This window comes from Drosophila ficusphila, unplaced genomic scaffold, assembly GCF_018152265.1.
Source record: "Drosophila ficusphila isolate 14025-0441.05 unplaced genomic scaffold, ASM1815226v1 contig_791, whole genome shotgun sequence".
Classification (NCBI taxonomy): Eukaryota; Metazoa; Arthropoda; class Insecta; order Diptera; family Drosophilidae; genus Drosophila; species Drosophila ficusphila.
In genome coordinates this window covers 8,500,693-8,525,794 of record NW_025064737.1, presented here as the reverse complement: position 1 = coordinate 8,525,794, position 25,102 = coordinate 8,500,693, and the positions used below count along the sequence as shown (strand labels likewise).

General features: G+C 42.5%; 6 protein-coding genes across 13 annotated transcripts in view; 4 read left to right on the top strand and 2 right to left on the bottom strand.

The window, feature by feature from the left end:
* The first annotated feature begins 401 nt into the window (after positions 1-401).
* Positions 402-7,279, top strand: LOC108102260. The gene is made up of 4 exons (XM_017207014.2): positions 402-623; positions 5,427-5,688; positions 5,744-5,897; positions 6,820-7,279. The coding sequence occupies exons 2-4, from the start codon at positions 5,446-5,448 to the stop codon at positions 6,918-6,920; spliced, it is 498 nt and encodes a 165-aa protein (XP_017062503.1). The 5' UTR covers positions 402-623; positions 5,427-5,445; the 3' UTR covers positions 6,921-7,279.
* LOC108102259 (mesencephalic astrocyte-derived neurotrophic factor homolog) lies at positions 7,239-8,587 on the bottom strand. Its single transcript, XM_017207012.2, has 4 exons — positions 8,395-8,587; positions 8,194-8,318; positions 7,968-8,109; positions 7,239-7,654 (listed from the first exon to the last, which is right to left on the bottom strand). The coding sequence occupies exons 1-4, from the start codon at positions 8,480-8,482 to the stop codon at positions 7,488-7,490; spliced, it is 522 nt and encodes a 173-aa protein (XP_017062501.1). The 5' UTR covers positions 8,483-8,587; the 3' UTR covers positions 7,239-7,487.
* Positions 8,588-8,702: 115 nt separating this feature from the next.
* LOC108102257 lies at positions 8,703-12,371 on the top strand. Of its 6 annotated transcripts, none has more exons than XM_017207011.2 (3): positions 8,703-9,294; positions 10,868-11,022; positions 11,119-12,109. In XM_017207011.2, exons 1-3 carry the CDS (start codon positions 9,191-9,193, stop codon positions 11,304-11,306), a joined length of 447 nt encoding a protein of 148 aa, XP_017062500.1. In that variant the 5' UTR covers positions 8,703-9,190; the 3' UTR covers positions 11,307-12,109. The 6 variants fall into 6 exon arrangements, 5 of the variants coding, with proteins under 5 accessions (XP_017062500.1, XP_017062499.1, XP_017062498.1 ...); XR_001772154.2 differs by adding an exon at positions 12,235-12,297 and having other exon boundaries at positions 8,712-9,294; positions 10,868-12,009; XM_017207010.1 differs by adding an exon at positions 12,275-12,371 and having other exon boundaries at positions 8,712-9,294; positions 10,868-11,345.
* Positions 12,372-12,772: 401 nt separating this feature from the next.
* On the bottom strand, positions 12,773-15,964 carry LOC108102256 (transcription factor Sp2). The gene is given in 6 exon segments (XM_017207006.2): positions 12,773-13,013; positions 13,074-13,275; positions 13,366-14,161; positions 14,164-15,194; positions 15,258-15,634; positions 15,693-15,964. Coding segments are annotated over 6 exon segments (2,784 nt in total). The 5' UTR covers positions 15,846-15,964; the 3' UTR covers positions 12,773-12,788.
* A 375-nt stretch (positions 15,965-16,339) lies between these two features.
* LOC108102261 (serine/arginine-rich splicing factor 1B) lies at positions 16,340-18,201 on the top strand. 2 transcript variants are annotated; one of them, XM_017207016.2, is made up of 5 exons: positions 16,340-16,630; positions 16,761-17,130; positions 17,345-17,460; positions 17,520-17,603; positions 17,672-18,201. In XM_017207016.2, exons 1-5 carry the CDS (start codon positions 16,467-16,469, stop codon positions 17,679-17,681), a joined length of 744 nt encoding a protein of 247 aa, XP_017062505.1. In that variant the 5' UTR covers positions 16,340-16,466; the 3' UTR covers positions 17,682-18,201. The 2 variants fall into 2 exon arrangements, with proteins under 2 accessions (XP_017062505.1, XP_017062504.1); XM_017207015.2 differs by having other exon boundaries at positions 16,341-16,630; positions 17,520-18,201.
* A 1,627-nt stretch (positions 18,202-19,828) lies between these two features.
* LOC108102251 (extracellular sulfatase SULF-1 homolog) overlaps positions 19,829-25,102 on the top strand; it is a 30,049-nt gene continuing 24,775 nt past the window's right edge. For both annotated transcript variants that reach the window (XM_017207000.2, XM_017206999.2), the window contains exon 1: positions 19,829-20,511. The gene's annotated coding sequence lies outside the window, so the exon portion shown is untranslated. The remainder of the gene's footprint in view (positions 20,512-25,102) is intronic.

Here is a 25,102-nt window from a genome sequence, read left to right as displayed (position 1 = left end):
GCCGAGGTATCTATAGGCTAGCATCTTGAGGTGCTCCAACCCGGGAGACGCGGATGTCGAGCCCAGGTAATGAGAACGTCCACTGATTTGTTTGGCTTGGCTAGTGCCGAGCACTGTAGTCGATCGCCCCACCATTGTTTGACCAAGTGTTTTGATAACTTCATGCCGGAACAGCGGAGCAGCGAAGGCAGTCCGATCGCCTAACTGGTTTCTATCTGCTCTCCGGAGAAAGCTCCTCGCCTTCCACGCAAAAGCTGTCGCTGTCGCTGTCTTTACTAAAAACAGCGTTTAAGTTTGAGAACTTTGTCAGCCAGCCAGAACGAGCGGAAAAGTCAACAAACGCTCGCAAGATGAGAGCAAAATCGCGATCGCTGGCCGTTTCTCTAGTCGCCAGCAGCCCGCGTTTTCAGTCGCTTCGTGAAACCCGCCGCACTCACATCGAAATCGCGCGCAAGTCGGATCGAAATCGCCTCAAAACCGAATCGCACATCGCACTGGGAAACAAAAATATCAACTACTTATTAATTGCGAGGCCGAATCAAATCGATTTCCCTGTCTGCGTACAGAGCAGTACCCGGTGTCGAGCCAAAAAACAAATAAATAAAATAATATTAGAAGAAAGTGTAAGTGTTTTTGGCTGGCTGCCAAGAGGCTGACATTATCAGCGGAGAAATGCAGGCGGTTGGCAGTCGATGGGGCGAATCGGGAGATCAATCGATCGCCGTCGCATGCAAATCGAGTGATAAACGATCGCCTCGAAATTGAAATAACAGGCGAGCAGCCGGCCCCCGGAGGTGGATATGCATATAAGTGGTCGAACAGAAGCAGAAGTGTTTCTCGGGGAGCGGGAGACGGGCGATGGGCAACGGGCAGCGAAGGAGGAGGGGAAGATTGGCAGGGAGGAGCAGTAGGTGGCCCCAGTAGCCGGAGACCTATCTACAGCCAGTCCCCCGACTCAAAGCGCGCTTGCTCGTCTGCCTTGCGGTTGTGTGTGCTTATTTATACAAAATATATTCAATTTCATATAGCTGTCGCTGCTGGCGAGCCAGCGAAAAATTCAATATTCAAATGATCGCTGAACTTCAGACGGCGACTTTTCTGAGCGCCTGCAAAAACCGCAGCATATAAATAATTGGAAAATAATGCCACTGTTTGTTTGCCTTCGTGATCGCTGACCTAATTGGCTGTTAAAATATGGCAGAATGAAAACAAAACCAATACAGTCTGTTTGCAGCGATCATTGCGCTCTATATAGGCGATGCACTGGGTGATGTCAGATTGGCAAACTGACATTGAAAGTCTGCGATCGCCGACAACCTGCAAGCCTTCCTTCGCTTTTTTTGGGAAATCTCAAGTTGAACAGGTTACGGGTTTAGGGATATGTAGGCCATCAAAACGGGAGTCATATACGGGGGCGTATACGTAATGCGACTGGCATACGTTTTATATGAGCCACATTTTGAAAATTCTCCTCGGCTGCGAACCATAAAAATCACATTCGAACCCAAATGGAGGAGTCGAGCACTCAATTCAAAGTGGCCACTCCTCTTGGGAAGTAATTAATAGGGGAAATAAACGGTCTTGAAGACGATCCCGCTTGCCAAAGTTCAGTGACGCGCATCCATTAAGAACCAGTGAACAACGAACAATGTGAAGGTTGCTCAGTTTACAAGGCAAAAGATAACGCCGAAATATATATGACAAAAAAAACATGCCACACAAAAACAGATTCTGACAGAATAAACGAAGGCGTTCGCACACCTACGCCAAATAAAATGGCACAGTGGCGCCGAAAAGCTGGTCAACAGGTGCTGAAAAGTGAGGGCTAGAAGCCCACTTGAACCCAGGTGGCCATGTCTAGAGATTGTGATTGCTCTTCCAAAACGTCCACAGCAAACGTTCTAACGTTCTAAGGTAGCTTTGTTGATTTTCTAGATTTGTAGATCTCCCAAACTAAATGCTCTCGACCTTGCGAGCTATTTATAAGCATTTCGTGTTTTTCGTTTTCTATTCGTCCGCCTTATAAATGAATCATTTTGATGGGCGATCTCTTTATGAGTTAACTTTCGTTTGGCAACGAAAATAAAAGCCGAAAATCTGAAAGATCCTCGAAAAGTGTGCTTTTGAACGCGTTCAATGTCACCGCCTCCCCGACCCTGAAAAGCGTTAACAGAACTTGGAGCCCAATCGAAAAGTATCTCGTGGATGCGCACTTTTTTATCTCGCAATGAAAGGCGCCGCTGCCACCAGTAATTACAAAATCTTGCAACTGCCTTCGTCGGCAAAAGGCAACTTCAAAGGCTGCAATTGAGTTTGCAGCTGCAACGGTTTTAATTGATTTATATGGCAAGTCGAGTGATTGAAAGCCCGATGCCGAGCAAAAAGGCAATTTGACAAAAAATCGAAGACAAAAAGCGTCAAGTGGGAGCTGGAATACCAGAAATCGAATAAATAAATAAAAGCCAAAAATGCCGCGTGCTTTGGACCTGTCAAATTTGGTAGAACGATTTCTACCGGTTACCAATAGGCCAAAAAAAAAAACCCGACTTGGCCACTCAAACGGGCTCCCACTTTCTGTCGGAGATTGAGCAATTTTCAGCCACATCGCAGATTGAGAACGCTTTGTCTCTTCGATATCTTTTGTGTGAGGCGCAAAAAGTAGCGCAGAAAAATGTCAAACTTAATTAAGCGTTGAAGCGCAAACTAATTGTTGAATAGCTTGGCGGGGATCAGGGGATTAGGGGTCACACAAGTTCGAACAACAACAGCAAAGCCAAAGAGTAATTGTCCCGGCTTGCGGCCCACAACATCAGATAAATGCCAAAAACAATATCGTTGTTTTCAGATACAAAAGCTGGACACGCGCTGAGTGCACACGAAAATCACAATTGCCAGCTAGACTTTGCTCGTGGATTGAACGAATTTTCCATGAGCATATAGCCAAAAGCAATTGACATGATTTATATGGACAATATTTTCACATCGCTAGCCTAGACAAATGGGTCAGCCAGTTGATTAATGGCTTACGATAAATGAAAACTTGTGTTATTGAAATTGAAATTTAATTGGAGAGCAATGCAGCAGTTATTAGAGCATTTAAATTGAACTTGCATTGTTTTCATAAAATATTTAATATGCATTTCCCAACTCTTTGTACTGTTCGTGCTTTAATGTATTTGTAAATTTGTGTGACTGTTTAGTTCTATAAAAATGTACACGAGTAATACATAGTCATAAATATTTTATTAGTTCCCCTTGACTAAGTTAAATTGCTTCCTTTCCAACTTAACCCTTTTACTTTTAGACAACTTTATATAATTTTGATTTATTCCATGACATATCTTACCACAGAAATGCAGGTTTTGGAAAGTGCTTTGCATTTTCTTGTTGACAAGCTTTACCTTTCACATTTGGCTGCATCCAAGCACTCATTTACTCCCACTCCGCCACACTTGAGAGCCAAAGAAACTCCATCAACCCACTGAGTGCAATGGCAACCGCGTCCAGTTGCACTTGTCAAGCCGCCAGCACTTTCCAACTCAAAACCTACGACAAGTGGCAAAACGAATTCCTCGGAAAGAGTCGCCCACGCCTCGGCTTGAACTTGACTCCGCGATCTGTGGATCACGCCTATATAGTAATTCCACTTTATGCGCGGCGAGCGGAAGTCAACGTCAGCATTAGATGAGTTCATGCGAATATTAACGCCATTAAACATTCGAGTGGGCTGATCGCCTTTGTAGGGAGTCTGTATTCCCCTCGTATTACGCAGTCTCCTCTGACCCTAATTGCTCGTCGAGATCTCGAGTGTCTTTACTTTGTTTTCCCAACCAGGTCAAAACGTATCGCGTAGCTTCAGAAAGAGTAACCCAAGATGGCAAAGTTAGAGAGGCCAAACAAATGCTTCTGGCGTCTGTGGCCAATCGAAATACTTACCATTTATAAACAGATCGCCTGAGCTGAAACCCGTGCGAAACGCGTGAAAAACGGCCTGTTAATGCGCCACATGTCCGGTTTATCAGTCTGCCAGCTGGTGACGAAACCTAAATAGTTTCGAGCTGCCTTACCGCGCAGAATGCGATGTGATCTTTGGGCTTTGAGACGGCACGCTCCCTTCGCCGACGCCTCTGATAATTGCGCAATTTGTGTAGCACTTCTGTTGGCCAGATTCTTCGCGTTTCTTCGCTGTTTGTAGAGTTTTGCTTTCTGCGTGAGGTGTGAACTCAGCGGAAATGGGTTTTACAAATACCGCCCGTATTTGTATCTGTATCTGCTGGCCGAACTTAAGCTGTGTGCCAAAGGCATTTCCCAGGCAATCCGCGCAGTCGTTCGATAATGACTCAAAGTGTTTCCATGTAAGACAAGACATTTTGGCGTGTGATTATCTCATCAAGACCGCCGCAAGGCACTTGTTCACATAAGATATATCTCACGGACAAAGTGCCTGCATCGAATGGATGCAAAACAGATGCAGCGGCATTTGCAAGTGCCGACATGCGCCACATCAATCCGCAGCCCGGACCGAAGCACGTTAAGCGTTTGATTAATTTAATGACAATGCCAATGGTGGCGCCTTTGGAATGGTTGCAACCCATAGATGCACAGATATATGCATGGATACGGGTACTTGTTTGGCCAGTCGTGTGCGCAGGCGCGGATGATATCAACTTTCCCGAACTGCAGTGACGGCGATCTACAGCCATTTCCAGCTAACTTCCCTGCAGATAAAACACGGTCGGTTAGTCACTCGATTCGTTGATTTATTTTAGAGCTTCTCTAAATATAAATCTTACGTTCGCTCGTTGATTTTACGCTTTCCGTCTATTGTTTTCTTCGTTCCTTCTATTTTTAAAGCAATTTTTTTCATAAACATTTCTGGTCGGTTGTTTGACGTCACAGCTGGTTAAATTGTGGAATCTTTTTGTTCGGCTTGTTTGTCTTTCATTTTGCAACTGCCTTGGTGGTCAAGGTGGGGAAATTAAAATGCCATACAAATGATCGTCTAGTTAAAGCGTAAAACATTTGATTGTTGTGAAACCATAAACAAATAACACTTCTTTCAATTTAATGAACAAACGAGCGTATCTTTGACCAGAAATTTGTCACGTTCCAAAAATGCAAGCTGCTGATAAAGCATATGTACTTCCTTTGGGAAAAAAAAAATTTTTTCCATCCAAAGATTAGAAAAATATTGACGCTGATAAATAAATAATAACAATGAAGTAAAAAAAAAATTTAATTTTGTCTGATTGCACATAAATTCAAATGTTTCCATATATAGAAAACTACAATTGGTAAACAAAATTTCAATAATTAAATATATAATAAATATATTGGAACATGTTATATTGACACAATGTTTACTGTATAATTCAAAATTTTAAGAAATCATTAAAATGACATACATGTTCTGTATTTTTTTCCAGATAATATATTGCTGTCAAAATGCCTAAGCCGCTGCTTAACTCCTGCTGCCTGTGTCAGTCGACACGAAATGGCTCCGTTATTTCGGGCATCCTGGCGATCGTCCTGTCGATTATTACCATCGTGCTTATCTTTACGACAAAAGTGGCTTTTAGGACGATCCTGTTTGTCTCTATCTCCAGCGAAGTCGTAAGGATAATACTCGTTCTTAACTTGATCATGACTATTTTGATATCACTGCTGATGATTGTGGGAGTTCTTAAGGTATGTCGTTGCTTAAAGTCTTTTGTGGCCAGCTTACAACCTGAGTTTATTGCAGCGCAATCACTATCTAATGGTTCCCTGGGTGGTTCTGGGCATCATGATTGCCATCGGTCTGCTGATCTCGGTCATCTACACGGCCGTTGTGCTCTTCATCGACGAATATGTGCTGACTGGCGTCCTCTTTCTGATCTTCGGCCTAATTTGTTGCGGTAAGTGCACTCCTCCATGGGAGGTGCAAATCGAGGGGCATCGCAACTTCTCCTTGTGCGGTTTTTAGCACCGGATGGCGGTTATTGCGGGCCGTTTTTAATTTATAAGCGCATTTATCATGCCATAGTTGCCCGTGCGCTGAAAGCAGAAGTGCCGGCGCCCCAGGCAAGGAGTTTTTGGAGGGGAAATCTAATGGGGAAGTGCAAACAAATGAGGCGCGAAGTGGCTGGCTTTAGCCATTTGTACAACTGCCAAGTTTTGGCAACACTTTGTAAAACGGGAAGGGGTAATCTGCAATTATTCTTAAGCCTTTTTAGCCAAACGAAGATTATTATTAGTCAAAGTAGGTAATAATGCTTTAAGCTACAGAAGTTGTATTGAAACTTTAATAATAGCTGTTGACCCATACAATGCCATTATCCATTGTTATTTCAATTATTCTTTTTAACAGTACGATCAGTACTGTAATTTTAAAAACGTATAACAGAAAAGCATTACAGATAATAATAATTAAATAAATTTTTCAACTACCAACTTTTTCAGTGAAAGTTAACTTAAATTATTAAAGCCCACAAATATGTGTGTTTAAAGCTGCAAAAAATATAAGTCTTAAGAGCTTTCAAAAATGCAGATATTCTTTAGAAATAAATTTATAGTTTCCTGCTAATCAAATCATTGACTGGTATTGTATAAGTAAGATTAATAAATACAGTTTTATTTAATCTATTTACTCTAATTACGTAATAGATTACTTGATACTGTATACTGTTGTTAAAATAGAACAGATAATAAGGTAGTCTATCATTTTTGATTAATTTTTTACATGACTTTATACGAAAACAGAAGATCCGTTTGTAGAACATGAAATTCTAGCCTACTTTTCTGCGCAGTTGATTTAATCAATTCTTTCTTCTATTTCAGCGGTTCTCACCTACTGTTGGTGCGTGGTCTACAGCGAATATGCCAACCTGTCAGAGGAGAACGAGCGCGGGCGCTACAACAAACAGCCGTACCGCCGCTAAGGATCCCCAGGATAACTATTCATCAGCATTTGCATTCTAGAAGCAGACTCTCACCCCCACACACCTTCATCCTAGCTTCTTATGTTCGTTTTTAGTAATTATGGCTAACTAATAATTGTAATTTAGTTGAGGCGCGCCAGCCCTTCGCTCACATCGAATTTACGCGGCCCGCGGCAGTAAGTGCAATGGAATTATGTATTTAACATTTAAATAAAACTTTAATCCAGATATTTTGTGAATTTATGTTGTAATTTGTACGTAATACTTGTAATTGTGAATGAGGAGATCATGAACCGAAAAAGATTAACACGTGGAAAATAAAATCAAACTGTTTATTTATCAACCGTTTGAGAGCACGAGGTCTTGTGTGTTTGTTGTTTTGTTTTTTATTTCAAAATATATGTTTTTCTTTAGGTATATATAGTTATATTCAATTCTTTCAAAGTCTATCAAAATTGTAAATTAACTAAAAATATGGATGTGTAGGGGGCGTTTCATGTGGTTGTTGTTTTAGCTAAGTGGGCGTGTTCCATGTAACTACACAAGTAACTAGCTCTAGGTCGAGCTCTACAGCTCGTTGTGCGAGTACTTCGGCTTCAGCTCCTCGATGCGCTTGATGAAGTCGCCCTTCTCCAGACAGCCTTCACAGCTCTCGTCCCAGTCGTTGAGGATCTTCTTCAGGTCGCGCACCTTTAGCTTCTTCAGGTCCACGTTGTTCAGATCGATTTGTTTCTCTATAAAGGACAAGATCGGTGAGAAAATGTTTTTGGGGTATTTTAAACAGATAGCAGCGAAGAAAAATTATATCTATAACTAAGACATTCTGTATGAAATTGCAATACTCGTACACATTACTATATCTGATGATCGCCACTCTGTCCAGTTATAAAATACTTTAAAAGAGTAATAGTCTTTACTGAACAACATATACTTTTTTTTAGGTATTCACTTTTTGACTAATATGTACATAGGTATAGACTCCGACTATATTTCATTCACAAATTCCTAGATACTTTTCTTCACTTCTCTGCCTGATATTATATTTACCATAGCGAAGATCGCAGATTTGCGCGTCCTTCTTCTTCAGCTTCTCGCAAATCTTCTCAGCTGGCATGGACCAACTCAGGGGTTTGCTCAGTTCGTTGAGGATTCCCGTGGCGGATTCTTCCAGGCCTCCGAGGTAGTAGCACTACGTGGAAGAACGCATACGTGTATCATTTCTGCCCCAAAGAGAGAGGGGAGCGGGGGAGGCACTTGTTTGCCGGCTACTCACGAATCTGTGTTCCTTATTCTTCTGTGTTTTGCAGAACTTTTTGAATTGCGTTTCGATTTGTTTGTAGTCCTTCTTGGTGGAATCTTCTAGCGAGTCCGCGAATTTCCGTACCGTCTTCACACAAACTATGGAAACGAAGAGTGGTGCCCGGTGAAAATCTGCTCCAGAACATCTTTACCACTTACGTGGCCAACCACATACCTTCGCAGTCCTCCTCTTTCAGGGCCATTGACGTTTGGGCCAACGCCGCCAGGAAGCAGATCACCGCAATCATGTACCACGTCTTCATTATGCTGCTTTTTAAGTGTGCTGGACTTGATTTTAATTAACTAAACTGAGTTCTTTGCCTGCGATTTTGATTTGGTTTGTCTGCGGTGATGCCAGATGGTTAAATGGCTTTTCTCCACATTGTTTTGTACTAAAAAATACTGTGTTCCTTGCACCTAGTAAGATATGGCTCGCGCCTCGGCTAAACCTGTTACACAATTATCGACTACCCGCCATTTTCAAAAAAGTAAGCTACAGGCATGGTAACACCGCGATTGAGAGAGAGCTGCTCCCAATTCTCTTTGTTTTGGGGTCCGAATTTTGCTTACTAACAGGTGTGGGGGATCACTCAGCTGCGATTCGACTCTCCGGCTCCCAAAAATAATTTCTCCTCAGTTTTTCATAACGCGCGATAGCGAACGATACAGGGCTGTGCGGTTTATCAATAAAAGCTGAACAAATATGTACTCGAAAGTACTTTTCCCGTGACGTCTTCGGTTTAAATCCCCTTCGACTTCCCTTAAAATAGCCACGTTCTTGTGTGAACCCCCAACAGTATTGCCCAAGTCGGCCAAGTGCTAACTACTCCGCCGGTTAATAGAGTTGTTGTTACCGTTGGCAACAGCCACAGCAAAGTTTTTAACGCTGTAACACCGGATATAATTTGCAATTACATACCCGGCTAAAAATAAACCGATACAAAGCGAAATAAATTGAAAACAGCCTGAAGATGCCTGATGTTAAGTTCCGGGCCGTTCTACCCACCAATGCAAATGCATCGGACCAAGTTACAAGGCTTTCGATTAGCGGCAGCCTGCCCCAGGATCCCCAGCAGTAAGTCCCTTAAGCTACCTGGTTTTTTAAGAACTTAAGGAAAATCGATTAGCCGCTTCCTGGAAAAATAAGGTGCAGAAAATGGCCTTTGCGTGCAGAATTTCAAGCGTCCAAAAAAGGTTTAACGTTTTTGACCCGATTAGAAAATGTTGCTACCAAGTCACGAACAATTTATGGCGCACACATGATGCATACAAATGGGCTACACAATTTTAAAAACTTATGATACAGTTCCTGTGTTCTTTTTTTTAATTTGGGAATTTTCACAAACAAATTATGAATTATTGAGCTATTAGAGCGATAGAGCGATAACAGCAGGCTATAAAGATAGCTTTGGCTTTTAAAATATATGTCTTAGTCTGTCTGGTTTTACTGTATCAATTCCATCATCCATGACATCACCAGAATAAAATCAAATCAGACACGCGCTGAAGATGCCGGTCTACGAAGAAAACAACAAAAGCCGTAACAAATGCTAAAGATGAAAGCGAGGCGAAGAAGAATATAAATTATGGGTCCTGTAGGTGGAAGGTTTGTTAATCAGCTTAAGAACAGTTTAATGAGATCCATAAATCAGAGCCAGCAGTTACATCACTCAGGAGTCCGGGTTCCTCACTGTCTAACTTAACATGCGATAATGAAAACCTTGTTCCTCTTATCTGTTCTTCAGATCGATAAGGTAGTAAAGATTGCCTCTGATATGTGCCATTTAAAGCTCCTTATCTACAAGGTACTTGCAATACTTTGCAGTAGTAAATAACAGGATAAGGTTTAAGCCTGTGGTGAGTAAGGGTAAATTACGGTGAAAAAAATGATGGGCGGTCGTCAAAAATTCCAATAGAGTTCCTTAAATGCTTGGCACGTTTCTGCGCCTACTCACGACTTATGGGAGCTCCGGAATCCAAAAAAACTGGCCATTCCACCATGTGCCAGACAAACAAATATGATGACTAAGCACTCAGTGGGGTCAAACATACAAATCACAGCGTCATTAACACAAGTATGTGATGAATTATGGCGCTTTTAAAAAAGCATAGCAACCAAAAATAAATTTCAAGCGATTTATAGTTTTTTAAATGAATTCATGTAAACATGGAATTTTATTACCCATAAAAGCTGCCAAATATATTTCATAATGCAGTTTAATAGTTAAATGGTAGCAACGATCGTAAAACGCATATAGTTATTTTAATATTTACATTCATATGTTTTTAAGGGCAATGGCTTTTTGGCTTAAATTTATTTATTTGATTTCAGGTTTTTAAAAATCAAACTTTTTTTATAAAACCAGTTCACTTTTTGTTTTTTTGATCTCTTGATAAATAAATGCATTCGTCCCGTTATATGTATGTATGTGTAAATTAAATTGTTTTATTTGTTGACAAAAATCATTAGACAATTCGAATACGCTTGATAAATGAATATTTAACAACTTACTCAGAACTCGGTTTGAATATTTGGCTGATACCCTTAAAAGCTTACATTTTGTGGCACACTCTTAACATTATTAACACGTAGGTGGGATTTTAACAATAGATGTATTGAATGTTATTTCTTTTTTTAATTCCCACAGATTCTCGGTTAACTTTGTCAACAGCATAGACTGCACGGACAACATCACATACCACTTTAAAGTGGTGATACCAACGCAAACGATCATCGAGAACTACAAGCGGAATGGCGAGTGGAGCAGTCTGCATCAAGAGAAGTACCTGAACATCTTTGACGGTACATCCGGCGTTAGCGATAAGAACCCCAATATGACTCAGAGCTTTGCCCGCATAATGAACGAGATTGAAGAGGAACTCCAACTTTCATCCACAGAGACCTCGTTTTGCCTTGAATTTGCCTTCGACTACTCAAACTCCATGATGCGGGTGTACCAGGGCAGGGATACAGGCCACAATTTCATAACCGAGTACGAGACCCTATTCTCCTTATCCGACATCCAGGCGGTTCAGGTGTGGGGCGATGTCCAGAAGGTCAATCAGTTTTCCCTGGCCTACAACTGATTTCAAGCTCCCAAAGATCCCCAAGGTAGTCGGCGCAAGGTAGTTGCATTCTTCAATCGCTTCAATTTGAGTTTGGTGAAGGGGCACTTTTAGTTTGAACACTGCACGACCTTAATCCCCTCACCTGTAGTTCTAATTAGTTTGTTGAATTTGGCACCCCATCTCCATTTGGTTTGCTGTAGTACCGCCATGCTTTCACTCCTCCTTCGTTCGTTCCGCTTTGTTAAGCTCAGATCCTTACTCTTATATCAATCAGTATTAAACAATGCCTTCTCTAATTAGCAAACAGATCAAGATTTTATGATAAACTTAAGTGATTATACATTAAGCTTGCCGATCTTATTTATTTGAATTTCAAAATTACTCGCTATTTAGGTATAATTGGCGCTTTTTAGCAGTTTTTCCAAAACTTTTCTTACTAATAACATCAAATTTTGATCAGCACTGCTTTGACAAATCATTTTTTCACGGAAATATTTGTCACTTATTTGGGTATCGGTCCCCATGTTTCACACCTGTGCTTTTTACAAACTACCCTGTGACGTTAGTAGAGCTCTGCAATTGCTTTTTATCGCAGTTGCCCTTTGTTTATTCGTTTGTAGTTGCTAGTACTCGTTAATTGTTAGGCCAAAGAATTTTTTGTATTATACACGTTGAATTTCTGTGCCTGCTAATGTCTTCCATCTAAATTTCGAACGTAGTTGTAAGTTTTTCATGTAATACAAATACACGCCACGCCAAGTATTAAAAATTGCCTTGACCAGTGCATTTTCCTCAATTAAATGCGTAAACACAAAAATTCATCGGAATTGGTTTTCTTTAATGCTAATAAATTTGAATTGGAAAACCGGCGGAAAACGTGCTTGCATATGTTTTCCTTTGTTTGCATGGTATGATTAAATTACGAGCTCTTCCCGAAATCTTTCAGATCGGCCACTGGATTAACCGCATTGTATTCATACTTTCAGCGAAGAGAGCCTTACCAAAAATGTAAACATAAACATTGGGGCCTGCCCGCCTGCCATCTGCTTTATAGCGCCACAAACATGAAGGCTCCAATGCAATACCTAATGAAATACACATTACACTATTTGCCATAAATTACACATTATATTTATTTTTGCAATGGAATCATTTTCTTCACCCAAAAAAGGTATTTTACCATTAAATGTTTTCAGCTTGTACATACATAGATACACAGATATTTACAATGCCTTACAATAGGAAACTTTACACACACTTTTCATGGACTCACTAAATAAAAAACGAAATAACTCTCAAATAAATTAAGGAGATAAGTGAAACATGAAAACACGCTTCAAATGTTGTATAAATAATATTGCACAAAGAAGTAAGCAGTAAACTAAACACAAATTAAAAACAATAAGGAACTGGCGGTCAGAAGCTGGAATAGACCGCGGACTAGGACACGAGGTAAGGTGGAGTAAATCAGAAAGTCTACTTCTCAAACTTACAGACTAATTACTTGGCGGCTGGTGCGCTGGGATTCTGGAACTGAGGGAATCCCAGCTGCACGAAGTTGGCCAGAGATGCGGGCATATTGGAGTCGGGTGCTTGGGTAATCGTTATTGTATTCCCGGCCAGATCTTGCGTGGTCACCACATGCATGATCTGCGCAGGCTGCGACTGTGTTTGAGCTTGCTGCGGTTGCTGCTGAGTAGCACGTTGTTTGATTTCATAAACACCCTTTGAAAAGAATTTGCAAACAGTTAGAAGTGGCAAGTTTGAGACGCATCAACCACTCACCTTATTTGGAACCTGACCATTGCTGCGAACTTGAGCAGGTGCTGGAGTGGCCACAGGTGGAACAGCTGCAGGCGGAGCCGCACTCTCCGGCCGCGTCTTTTTATGCATTTCTCTATGCTTCTCGTAGTGCTGTTTTGTGGCAAAATTCTTATTGCACACATCGCAGCAGTAAAGCATTTCGTTTGCCGGTTGCGTGTGAATGCTGTTGGGAAAGAATATGTTGTTATTTTAAAAGAAAATAGGAATGATCTACATCATGTTGTACATGTTGTAAACAACGCAAAACACTTACCGCTTGTGCTTGTTGAGGTTGTCTTTCCGAGAGAAGGGCTTCCTGCAGACCTCGCATGTGTACATCTTTTGGCCCGAGTGAGAGATCAGGTGTCGCGACAGGTGCTCTTTGCGGCTGAAGGTCTTGTCACAGCCCTCCTCCGAGCACTTAAAGGGTCGCAAGCCAGCATGCAGCTTAACGTGCTGGGTGAGATGCTCTTTCTTCTTAAACTCCCGCTTACAGGTGGGGCATGTGAGGGAGGGACCAGATGATTGCCCTTCGGTAGAATTATTCGTCGCATTCCCTTCCTGATTTGGCAGTATCTGCTGCGGTGGTCGCGCTGGTTTCGCTTTCTGCCCTTGAGTCTCCTGATTTTCGGATGGCTTGCGCACAACTTTTTTATGCTGAGCAGCTAGAGGCGGCGGCTGGGCTTGGTTGAGCGCTGGGATTGCCAGCGGAATAGGCTGAGGAGCAGAAGCCGGAGCAGCAGCAGGCGCAGGCGCTGGAGGCCTAGCTTGCGGTTTGGGCGCTGTCTGCATTGAAATTCGACTGATGGTAATATTCTGTTTGTTTAGCATGGGCAGCTTGGCGGGATTAGGTGTTGGAGCCGGAGCTTGCACTGGCGCTGGAACGGGCTGTTTTGCCACCTTTGTTATGGTTGTATTCGAGGATAGCCGCTGCATGGCAGCCTGATTAGCCGAAGTCGTTGACTGCGGAGCCGCCGGGTTCATACTGGCAACCTTCTGTTGCTGTTTCACCGGGTTCACTAGCCGCTGAGTTATTGCTGTGGTATTGGCTGGCCCGGAGGGAGACCCCCCGTAGGTTTGCTCTTTGGCGACGGTATTTGCTTTTGCCTTGGTGACGGGGTCTTGAAGTTTGCCGCATCCTTGTTGCTCGTCGGCGTAGTGGGAGTCGTCGGTATATTAGTCACATTCCTTATCACCAACTGCGGGTTAGTGGTGTTGGTTTGCGGAGATCTGATGATTTGCTGAGAGGTCACTTGCGCCGTGTTGGGCAATTGTGTAAGCTGTTGTTGCTGTTGGGTTGGCTGAGGGGGCGGAGGCTGTGGCGCCAAAAACTGGTTTTGGGCCACAGCAGGAGCCGTACTTTGGAAGCTGCCAGCCGGATTGCTTAGCGTCTGCGGTGTCAGCTGCAGAGTGGCCGGAATCGAGGTGGGCGTAAGCTGCATAATGGGTTGACCATCGGCGGTCGCCAGCTGAGGCTGCAGCTTCATCTGTACTTGGTAGGTGGTGGGCAGGACTAGATTCTTGGTGTCTATATGCGCCACTATCTCTGAGTTATCGTCTCGAATAGTGATGGGCAGGAAACACTTGTTAGGTGAGAGCAGATTGGGAGTAGACTGCGGAGCCGCCAGACTAGAGAGCAGTGCAGCGGCATTAAACGGTGTCTGGGCTGGCGTTCCTCCTGCACTGGCTACTCCACCTCCTCCCGGCATCAGCTGCAGTTGAATCTGCGGCTGACTTGCCCCGAATTGCTGTAGCGAGGAGGTAAATTGTGGGGCCGACGGTGAGGAAATGACAAAATTTAATTTAGGCTTTTTGCTCTCGCCGGGATTTGCTGCATCTTCCTGTGCGGAGGAATACTGAGTAGTCGCCTGCAGTTGACTGGTGAGTTGCTGTAGCTGTTGCTGCAACTGAAGTTGCTGAATCTGCTGCCAAAGAGGCTGAAGTTGCTCGCCCAGCTGTGGCTGCAACTGCAATTGGGTGGATGTAACCGGTTGTGGCTGCAGAGGAGTTGGCTGCTGAGGTTTAGCGGGTGAAATGGGTTCCTTTTTGCCAAGTGGCGTTATCTTGATGTCTGGCTTGAGACGAATAAACTCCTCCAAAGCACTGGTGTAAAAGAAAAGAAAGAGGTTTAAGAAGAAGGCTTAAATGGAGGGGTTTACCACTTACGTTTGCCTCTCGCTTTTAATTTGCACTTCAGACGGAACTTGGTGCTGCTGATGCTGAAGTCCGTTGTCAACTGTAATAGTGTACTGCTGCTGGGGTTGAATTCCCACCGCCTGGATGATGGTGTTTAAGAGATTTCCGGACTGCTGAGCTGGACCAGAAGCTGCTGGCGCCGCCTGTGCCACACTGAGGCTTTTTCCGGACTCGTCAACTGCATCCCGGATATACAGCTTGTCGCTACTCGGCGCCGGACGGATGTTGAGGCAATTGCTCAACATCGTCTGGGAATTGCGGCAAGTGGCGCGAAGTCCGTAAGTCTGCTCCACCTGCTGCACACACTGGGCGCAAACAACCTTGGGGAGGCGGTCCTTTTCATCGATCTGAAAAAAGGAAAGTTCTTTTAACGAAAATTTATGGTTATTTAGGTGGAATCACGACCTGCAACGAGAGACACTCGAGGATCTTTTGACTCAGGTTCTTGGCGCGTCCCTCGGGCGAAAAAATGTTCGTTTTGGTGTCGCTGCTGTCCGTGCAGATGCGGCACAGGTCGTAGTAGTTGATGCAGCGGACGTTACTCCCGGCCGTAGCCATTTTTCCGAAGCTCTACAATTGGCAAACTGCTATTTATGTTTGGTTTATTGCACATGCAAATATTTGTTGTTTTTTTCTTCTGAGCGACGCTCACTGCTAGTGATGGTACATGCAATGCAGCCAACCTCGGTGTGAATGCCGATACCGCAACTAAGTATCGGATTAATGACTATCGAGACAGTATATGTGTCCGCAAAACCATATTTGAATTATTAATTTACTTGTGGCTTTGCTGTGCTGTATTAACTACTTCTATAATAATACATTTTCAAGCTTGCTTCCACAAAAAATTTCAATTTCCTCTGAAATGGATTCTGGTTAAAATATGGTCAAAACTCAAAACATAGTCTTAATCAATATATTAATATGCGTTTTAACACAGTAAGAACGTCGTATTACCAAGCTACCTAGTTTTGGGTTACAAATACCTTTTTTACCAACTTCCATCTCTGACGACGTTTCAGCCCTGTCGATAAATATAGAGTTTGTATCGAAACCGCGGAGACGGTCATACTGCGTCGGCCATTTGTCTCTGTGAGTGTGACAGAAAAAGTTCTGTGAAAATCGAACGAGAATTTCAGCGAGCAGGGCAAATTAGAACGTCTGATTAAACTGGAAAAAATGGGTTCACGCAACGAGTGCCGCATCTACGTGGGCAATCTTCCCCCAGATATCCGCACTAAGGACATTCAGGATCTGTTCCACAAGTTTGGCAAAGTTACGTTTGTGGACCTAAAGAATCGGCGTGGGCCGCCATTTGCTTTTGTTGAGTTCGAAGATGCGCGGTGAGTAATGCGAATACACACAATCCATTTGCCTGGCTGATGGAGACACCCAACTAATTGGAGCCTATCTCTTCTCTTCCCTCGGGTTCGTCTTTTACGCCTGCCTCCTTTGCGATCGTTGACAAAACAGCGATGCCGATGATGCGGTGAAGGCACGCGATGGATACGACTATGATGGGTACCGCCTGCGCGTGGAGTTCCCGCGAGGCGGAGGCCCAGGCAGTTATCGCGGCGGTAACCGCAACGACCGCAGCCGCGACGGCGGCGGTCGCATGGGTGGTCGTGGACCGCCGGCCAAGCGCTCGCAGTACCGAGTAATGGTCACAGGATTGCCCGCCTCCGGGTCGTGGCAGGATCTCAAGGATCACATGCGCGAAGCTGGCGACGTCTGCTTCGCCGACACCTACAAGGATGGGTCTGGAGTGGTAGAGTTCCTACGTCACGAGGACATGAAGTACGCTATCAAAAAGCTGGACGACTCGCGCTTCCGTTCGCATGAGGTGGGTTAAACCTTGATATTCATTTTTAGAATTCAAATATATTCGGTTTTCCAAACAGGCAAGTTATCTTTGCATTTGTTTTGTCGGCATACATTATTTACCGTCTGGAATAATTTGATAGGGTTTTCGTTCCATAATATATACATATATTTTGCACTTGTTAAATGTAGTGCTTGATTTGACAGATAACACTAATCGTTACTATTGTTCTCAGGGCGAAGTTGCCTACATTCGGGTGCGCGAAGATAGCGGTGACAACGACCGTGGTGGCGGCGGTGGCAGCGGAGGAGGTGGCGGCGGCGGAGGCGGAGGCCGTGACTACCGCGACAGGTAAATTAAATAATACTACAGAGCATTGTCCAATTTAAATTCATTGATTCCCCCTGCAGATCGCGCTCACGCTCATTCTCGTCGAGACCGCGTCGTCGGGGCACACCCACCTACTCCCCAGTGCGACGTCAATCTTATTCCAGGTCTCGCTCTCGCTCTAACTATTAAACACTACCAAGCATTATCCATTAATCTATATTTCTACGAGCAGGAATTATTAGGAAAAGCAAGATAAATTAAGAAGCCCATTCAATAATTGTTCAAGACCCCGCATACATGTCACTTTGTAAATTGACTGCCCAAACCATCAGCCAGTTAATCAAGTTTGATCATTCAAGTTCGAAAACTCTCACCGAAGCCAACTAATTTTAAAACCACTTGCTTTTCCACCTGTATCACAAGTTCTGAGAAGCAGAAAGGTTCTCTTAAATTTTAACTCATCGGGCATAATTTGACAAAAACAGTTCAAAAATGACAACTTTAAACCAGGGAATTTTTTTTTGGCTACAACTTGGGCATTCCTTGATTTGCTGTTGTATTAATTTGAGCCTTTGCTCTGCCCCTGCACACTAAAATTATATTATAAACTATATTTTGGCTGCAAATTCACCAAGCATAATTTATTAGAATCTACCTTAACGAAACAAGAAACATCGATACAGAATAAATGTCTATAATGAGAGAATGAAAAGAGCAGAAACCCGAACACAAAACGCAATGTCAACCACATTGATAAACAAACTATTAATACTTTTATTTTTATTTTCTTCTCTTCCCCATTTTGCGCGTTTATGTTTGGAGAGTGATTTGGAGGATAAGGAGGATGAGGATTAATGGAGGAGGAGGAGGAGGATATTTTCATGTTGATTTTGGAGTGGATTGCATAAATTTGGATTGATTTTAGGCAATTGGAGGCAGGACATGTCCTTAGATCTTATAAATATGAGTATGTTTATGAGATGGTAATCAGGAATGGATTTGGATTTAGGATTGTTCTGAGCCCTTCGCTAGGACAACGTGGGATGCATTGTCCCACGGCATACTCGCACCTCGGAGGAGGAGACAGGATTTTCACATTGTTGAAGGATTTTGTGTGTGAGCTTTTGTCGTGTTCAGGTTAACGGATGTGTGGAGAAGGAGGAGGAACACTTCAGTTGCCCTTGGACAGGACTAGAGCGTACAGTTTCGGACACGGCCGCATCTCTTCGAGCCCTCGCCCTTTCCTCGGCATCCGCATCGGCCTTACGGTCGGGATTAGGATTCGCTTGGACAGGCTCACACGTGTTGTTGCAATTTTTTGGATCGCACCCCAGACACTAGCTCACCCAGGGAACCGCGTATTTCGAGGCCTTCGCGCCCCTGTCGTTATCATTTCACGGATTTGCTGTGCATCATCCAACGTTGACTCGCGCCCAACGCTGGATAGTGGATAGTGGTCCTTGGCCTGATCCGCTCAGATCCGATCCAGTCTCCCTCTGTCTCGTCTCTCAGTGGTATGTTCGATTGCCACATCTATTTTAACTTATCTTTTAATTTGCGTTTATTAGTTTTTAATTTACTTAAAATACTTTACCCAACTCTTTCGTCTTCATTGGTGTTGTTGCCTCCGAAATGTGGCGATTTGTCGCGTGTGCGTTTTTGTTTTCCATGTTTTGACTAGAAGGGCGTAAAATCTAAACCCCGATTATAGCCCACTACCACTTCATTTGCATGACCTTTCTTTTACCCGATACAATGTAATAATACCCTCAAAAAGCAATTTTAGACCTGAGAACCATTTAACGCGTTCTCTTTGCTTATCAATCAACCCACAAACCATAGTCTTAATATATTTTTGAAAAATATAATCCACCTTTACAATAAACATACATATAAACTAAACCAATGAAGTGTATTTTATTTTGGATAAATCGATTAGGGGTTTCTGACTACAAGATTTTGGTCTTGGTTGGAAATGTGGAAACGTGTACTTCCCGATCCAAAAACTTATATCAGATTCTGATCTATTTGAACATGCTTTAAAAAATATATACCGTTATTTTTGAGCTAGCTTCAAGCCTGGTACATTTATGTAAACGCAAGCAAGCCGACCTATGTGGTTAACAGAGTTCTGTTATCAACACACCGCTGCACACGAATCGGGGAGCGCTTGGAAAAATACAAATATGTATATATATAAAAATAATATAAAAAGTTAGTGGTGATTATTTGCACTCGTCAAATAGTTATGTCGCTTAGTGTATTTAATGCTGCCTTACCCCTTACAAACAAAACTCTCATCAAATTTCTGAGCATTTTTACATTTTGCGCCACGGGCACACTGACAAACAACGTATATAAGCAACACCCGCATTTTGTTGTTGGGTTTTTCAAAAAATAATCGCCAGCTGTTCGGACGCGCGTGGATTTCGGGTCTGTTTGTTTTTAATTTCGAACTGAACGGAGTGGTCGCGAGTTCATTCGGAAACCAACTTTAATAGTGTAAAAAACTACTGTGCAATGCCTATACTCAATAATAAGTGAAATATACACCCCACATGGAAAAAGTGCGCCAAAAGTTCGGAAATCCAAGTAATAGATCGCCTTGCAAATGAAACGTTTTGCCCACGTTAATAATAAATAATTCGGAAAGTGCATGACAAACTGTTGAACATATAGTATCGTGGGCAGTCTTACGAAGGTTTGTTGGTGAAGGCGAAGACATCGGACGTTCGTGGGATCCAATAGAGTTATTTACCGGGTCCGGGCCCTTCATTAATTTACTGCAGTGCGTTGGAGTCGCCGGCTTATCGCCGCCTTTTTCGTCGGCTCCAATTTTATTGAACTCCCTCGGATCGGTCGAACCTGTCTGCTGTTAGTCAGTTCACAGAGGAAGCTCTTAATCGATCGCGATTGTACAACCAATTACCGGGTTTATCATCTAATTCGAAACACTTGGCCCGAACTATAAATAGAAGGTGAAGTGTCCAAATATTACGTAGACAGTACTCAAAGTGAACACAATCGCAATTGCGTGTGGAGTGTGCTAAAGTAAAAAACTTCAAGCCACAGGTAAGAGGAGCTGCATTTTATGTATGTTTTGCTTGGCCAGGGAACTGCTGCGATCGTTAAAATTGCCAACTTTAAACGCAACATCGGCAAATCTGCCCTAGGAGTCATTGTTCTCGCTGCCAACTTAAAAGGTTTTTTATTGATCATAACTTAAAACTAGTTTTATGGGCTGATCCGATTGGCTGATTCAAGCAAATCGTGCCATTCTCCCGTTTATGATACCTCATTAGACATTTCATCCTGTTGAGAAGCGTCGTTTTACGGATTTTTTTAGCTCATCCGTATGATTTGTTAGTGAAAGTAAGGCTCGATTTCGATCGTTTGACGTTGGTAATGTGACCCAGTTGGGAGCCGCACTTTAGGCCAACACTTGGCAGCTTCCTAGGGTGCTTCTTGGGTAATTCGATATGTCAACATAAAGGTGTTGCCCCTTGTGGCAACTACCTAACTTGCTTGCAATACAACCTACCTAGGGGTCTTCAAGGTCTCCTCCCTGGTGGTTTCCTGTCAATCTATGTGTACACTGGGAAAAATTAATTTTCTTAAGGAAGGTTTTTTAAAAAGGTATTTTGAATCAAACTATTTTTAAACAATCATTAAGTAGTTAAAAGAAAACTTGATTATTTGCCTAACAAATTCTCGGCATAGTAACTAGAAAATATGCTTAGCTTCCCATAGCTGAACAGATTTTGATTAGCAATCTTAGATGGAAAGTTGTTTTTTGACAAGTTTAAGTAACTAAATTAAGTTTGAGAATTTGTTTCACCTTGCAAACCAATTAATCTTAAAATTGTCGTCTGTTAGGCATTTTTTGTTAAGTGTGATCGTTTGAATCCCTGCCGCCTGGGTGTCTCTAATCGGAGAGTGGTCCATGTGACCGGCACTCAGCTCTTTGTCCCGCTCCGGCGTGTAAATCTTTTGTTGTGAAGAGATGCTTATCACACCTACCGCCGCCTTGCGACAGGTGCATTTTGAGGTTTCCGCTGGAGCTGTATGGTAAAAGAGGCAAACGGCCAACTGGCAGCCGTGGAAATGAGTATGAAAACCCCTACAGCTCTCCAGTTCGTTTGCTCGAATGATTGACGGGCGGCAACTGTGACCCCTTAACCCTTGTCCGCACTCAATGGGCCGCATCGCGTAAGCAATTTATGTTAATTGTTGTTTGCCTGGTGTTCCCTGTCTTTTGAGACCGGGTACATTGACTAAATGTGGAGGGAAGTTACACACAATACGTTCAACAACCCTTAATATTTACTCAGTGGCGACTAATTGTGGGAATTTTCAAATAAACTTTACACAAGTCACGTACACTGGGTAAACCCGATTGGTTTTCATTTCTAGTGGCAAACGCTGTATTCTAAAACTGTTGATTTCAAGCATAGTCAAGATTTGTTTAGTTGAGATGACAAAGTCGTAAAAACCACTGATTAGATAACTTTTGCGTATATGAGGCAATCAAAGTTTGCTAATATGTGGCATGTGTGATTTAAGTGAGTCACGTAATTTCATGACATTAAAATGAAATTTACTGATAAGCGCAATTACTTCCTTTTCTAACAAAACATTTATAATTTCAGAAATTTAATTTCGTATACAATTTTTAAATTAAATAACTACTTAGAGTATTTCAGCTTCGTATGAGTTAGTTCTGCTTTGTATTTTCCTCAAGCCAAGTATTTAATTAGACGCTTTTTACTTTCCCACACAAACTTTGTGTTCGCGGCGGCAACAAGTTGAAGTCGCGAGCCTGGGCCGACTGTCTAATTGTTTAGACTGTTGCAATTTCTCCTGGCCTTTTTGGAGTTGGGAACTGGTTTTCCCGCTCCACGCAATCCCAGAGTTTAATTCGGTCAACGGCGGGATAAGGCCCGATAATGACGATGACTAACGCTGGCCCCCAGGCATCGACCAGGGCAACGAGAACGGTCCAATTTGGCCTTTTACCGCAATCAGGTTTCGGTTTCGGTTTTGGCCCGCTCGATACGATACAACAAACGTCGACAGGCCCGAATGGAATATGGAATGGATGAATGAATGGCCTGGCTGAATGAGCGATTGGGGGCCGAGTTGTTCGGCTGGCTGGCAATCCATCATTCTGTCCTCGGAACTGGTTGACCAACACCACTTAATGAGTGGACAAGGCGTCTCCGACTCCCATTTGCATCCATGCCGCTGCGGTTCCTCCGATTCCCGATCTCCGAGCGGAGTCATTAGCCACAAACTATGCATATATGGGCCGATACCATGCCAGACATGGCTCGCATAAAATACAGCCATAAAATCAATCGGGAGGCGGATTCCTCGGGGCACGCGTTTCGGGGCGCCGTTTAATTGCAGCTCGCGATTCGTGCGCGATTTTAAACGCCTCAATTTGCATTTTCCCCAGTCGATCTATGAATGGAGAACGCAACGCCTAATGGAGCAGCTGGTTATGCATGTCATTCCATAAGCAAGTGTAAATTAACACATGTAGTCGGGCATCAATTTCAATTTTTTCTTTGTGCCTCTGAGAACTGATAAGGACAATGGGTGGCGATCTCTCACTATCTGGGGTTAATTGGGAATTGAATACGTTTTTATTGAAATGTTTCTGGAACTATTAGAGATAGAGGAGGCACTCAAACAGAGCGTGGAAAACTATTGCAATTGGTAAATACATAAATCAGGCAACAAACATTTACGGATCTTTTTACTTAGTAAAATATTTAAATACGTAACAGACTTCAGTAAATCCACCATTTTGCCTCATACATTTTTTAAAAATAAATTAATAGGAAATAGACGACGTATTAGCTATATTTCGATTGTATTTATTTTTAGCTTTGCCCATGAACCTATCACGGCCCATCGGTTTTCAGTCCTACTTTACGACTTGGCTGGCTACTTGGCCGCAAGGCGCGGTTTAAAACGCCAGTCAAACATTAAAAACATTACGCTCAGCCGAGGGGGTTGGCGCTGGTAATTGTAAGCGGCTATTAAAATAATTTAACGCGCCTCCGTTTGCAGCGGAGCTGGTAAAGCTCGGCCGCTCGGAAGGGCAGAAAGGATTACCCCCGACCCAAAGGGATTAACATAATTTTTGCTAATATTATGAGCAGGGCTCGCAGCGCATAATGCGCTTAGAAATATGGCATGAATAAAGACTGCATTAACCTGAATGGTGGCCACGGCGGCGGCAGCTGCAGGAAGGATTGTGGCATCGCGGTGCACGCAGGCCGAACTTAAGGGTGCCGAGGAGGCGGTCGGGAAAAAGGGGCATGATCCATGATGAGCTGTGCGGCAAAAACGCGCCAAAAAGCAGCGACGTCGACTGCATTAAAGTGGAAAATCCTGTCTGACAACATTTAAACCAAAAAGAAATACATATATACACAAACCTATAGTAAATATGTGCAAAATAAAACCTACAACAAAAAGCCACAAACAACACATAATAAGCGTGAAAAAAGGCAAAATGAGAGCAGAACCTACCCAGTCCCATTCCCAGACTTAGAGTTTCAGTCCGGGCCAGGCCAGGATGAAGTGGGCAATGAAAAGGGAATGCGGCTAGGAGAAAAAACCACCAGCAAACAAAAGAAACGAAACGAAACAAGAAAATTGCCTTACACTCCTAGACAGAATGCCAGAATACTCTAAGAAAAACAAGTACTTTAATAATTGGTTGCATATTTATATTCCTATTCTGCTAAATATCTTAGTTTATTAATATTTTTTTTTGAATTTCCAAGTTATAAACAATCAATTATTTTTTATGAGGAACAAATAGTAGTATTAAAGCGATTCTTCAATGCAAACTTAGAACAGAACTACACAATTTTTTTTCAAATCCTGGTATATTAAGAATTTGTTTGGTCTTTTACAAAAATTAATGTGATTCACCCAAAAACAGTTCGTTGTTATTAAGTAAAAATAAAAACATCACGTGGTTTTGTTTTCCCCAGAATCAGCTTCTAAAAAAATTTTCGATATCGGATCCAAAGGCCAACTCAGCACTAAAACCATCACGATATGCACATTTTTTCTCGTTTTCGTTTTGCACCATATAAACAATAAACGGGCACTAAAAATCGCATTCATAACATCAATAAAAGTTCTTGATTGTTTAGAGGGAAAACAAATTAGTAATGGAAATCACATGTGGTTTTTCCCAAACCAAACACGAACCAAAACATTTTCTCACCTTTATATCCAAAACAAGCGCAGTTAACACGGTCATATTTTTATTTTAAAATGCTGTTTTTTATGATAAGTGTTCGCTTTAAAAACTATAGAAAAAGATTAAAACTGAGCGGCATGCGAGGGTGTTTAATAACGATAACTCTTTCAGAAACGAAAGGTATAATCTCATGCTAAATTGTCTTGAAATGCCATTGTCGATGATTAATGATGCACACTGAATACATATATTAATATTTATGAATAATTTGCTCATATTTAACAGAGCTTTGTGATGTTTAATAACTCCCCATATTGCTGGCGAGTGCTAATTGAAAATATTTCCAAGAATTCCAAGTGTGTTTCGCTAAGGCAATTTGTATTGCTGTCAACATATGCGAGTGCGATTTATCAGGTAGTTTTGTGAGAAGCCAAC

Excerpts from the sequence above, each read along its gene's own strand:
- LOC108102260 (XM_017207014.2), top strand. The coding sequence starts at position 5,446 with ATGCCTAAGCCGCTGCTTAACTCCTGCTGCCTGTGTCAGTCGACACGA. Across the intron at positions 5,689-5,743 it reads TGATTGTGGGAGTTCTTAAG|CGCAATCACTATCTAATGGT; the intron begins GTATGTCGTTGC and ends AGTTTATTGCAG. Across the intron at positions 5,898-6,819 it reads CTTCGGCCTAATTTGTTGCG|CGGTTCTCACCTACTGTTGG; the intron begins GTAAGTGCACTC and ends CTTCTATTTCAG.
- LOC108102259 (XM_017207012.2), bottom strand. The coding sequence starts at position 8,482 with ATGAAGACGTGGTACATGATTGCGGTGATCTGCTTCCTGGCGGCGTTG. Across the intron at positions 8,110-8,193 it reads AGAATAAGGAACACAGATTC|TGCTACTACCTCGGAGGCCT; the intron begins GTGAGTAGCCGG and ends TCTTCCACGTAG. Across the intron at positions 7,655-7,967 it reads AATCTGCGATCTTCGCTATG|AGAAACAAATCGATCTGAAC; the intron begins GTAAATATAATA and ends TGTCCTTTATAG.
- LOC108102257 (XM_017207010.1), top strand. The coding sequence starts at position 9,191 with ATGCCTGATGTTAAGTTCCGGGCCGTTCTACCCACCAATGCAAATGCA. Across the intron at positions 9,295-10,867 it reads CTGCCCCAGGATCCCCAGCA|ATTCTCGGTTAACTTTGTCA; the intron begins GTAAGTCCCTTA and ends TAATTCCCACAG.
- LOC108102261 (XM_017207015.2), top strand. The coding sequence starts at position 16,467 with ATGGGTTCACGCAACGAGTGCCGCATCTACGTGGGCAATCTTCCCCCA. Across the intron at positions 17,131-17,344 it reads CGCGCTTCCGTTCGCATGAG|GGCGAAGTTGCCTACATTCG; the intron begins GTGGGTTAAACC and ends TATTGTTCTCAG. Across the intron at positions 17,461-17,519 it reads GGCCGTGACTACCGCGACAG|ATCGCGCTCACGCTCATTCT; the intron begins GTAAATTAAATA and ends TTCCCCCTGCAG.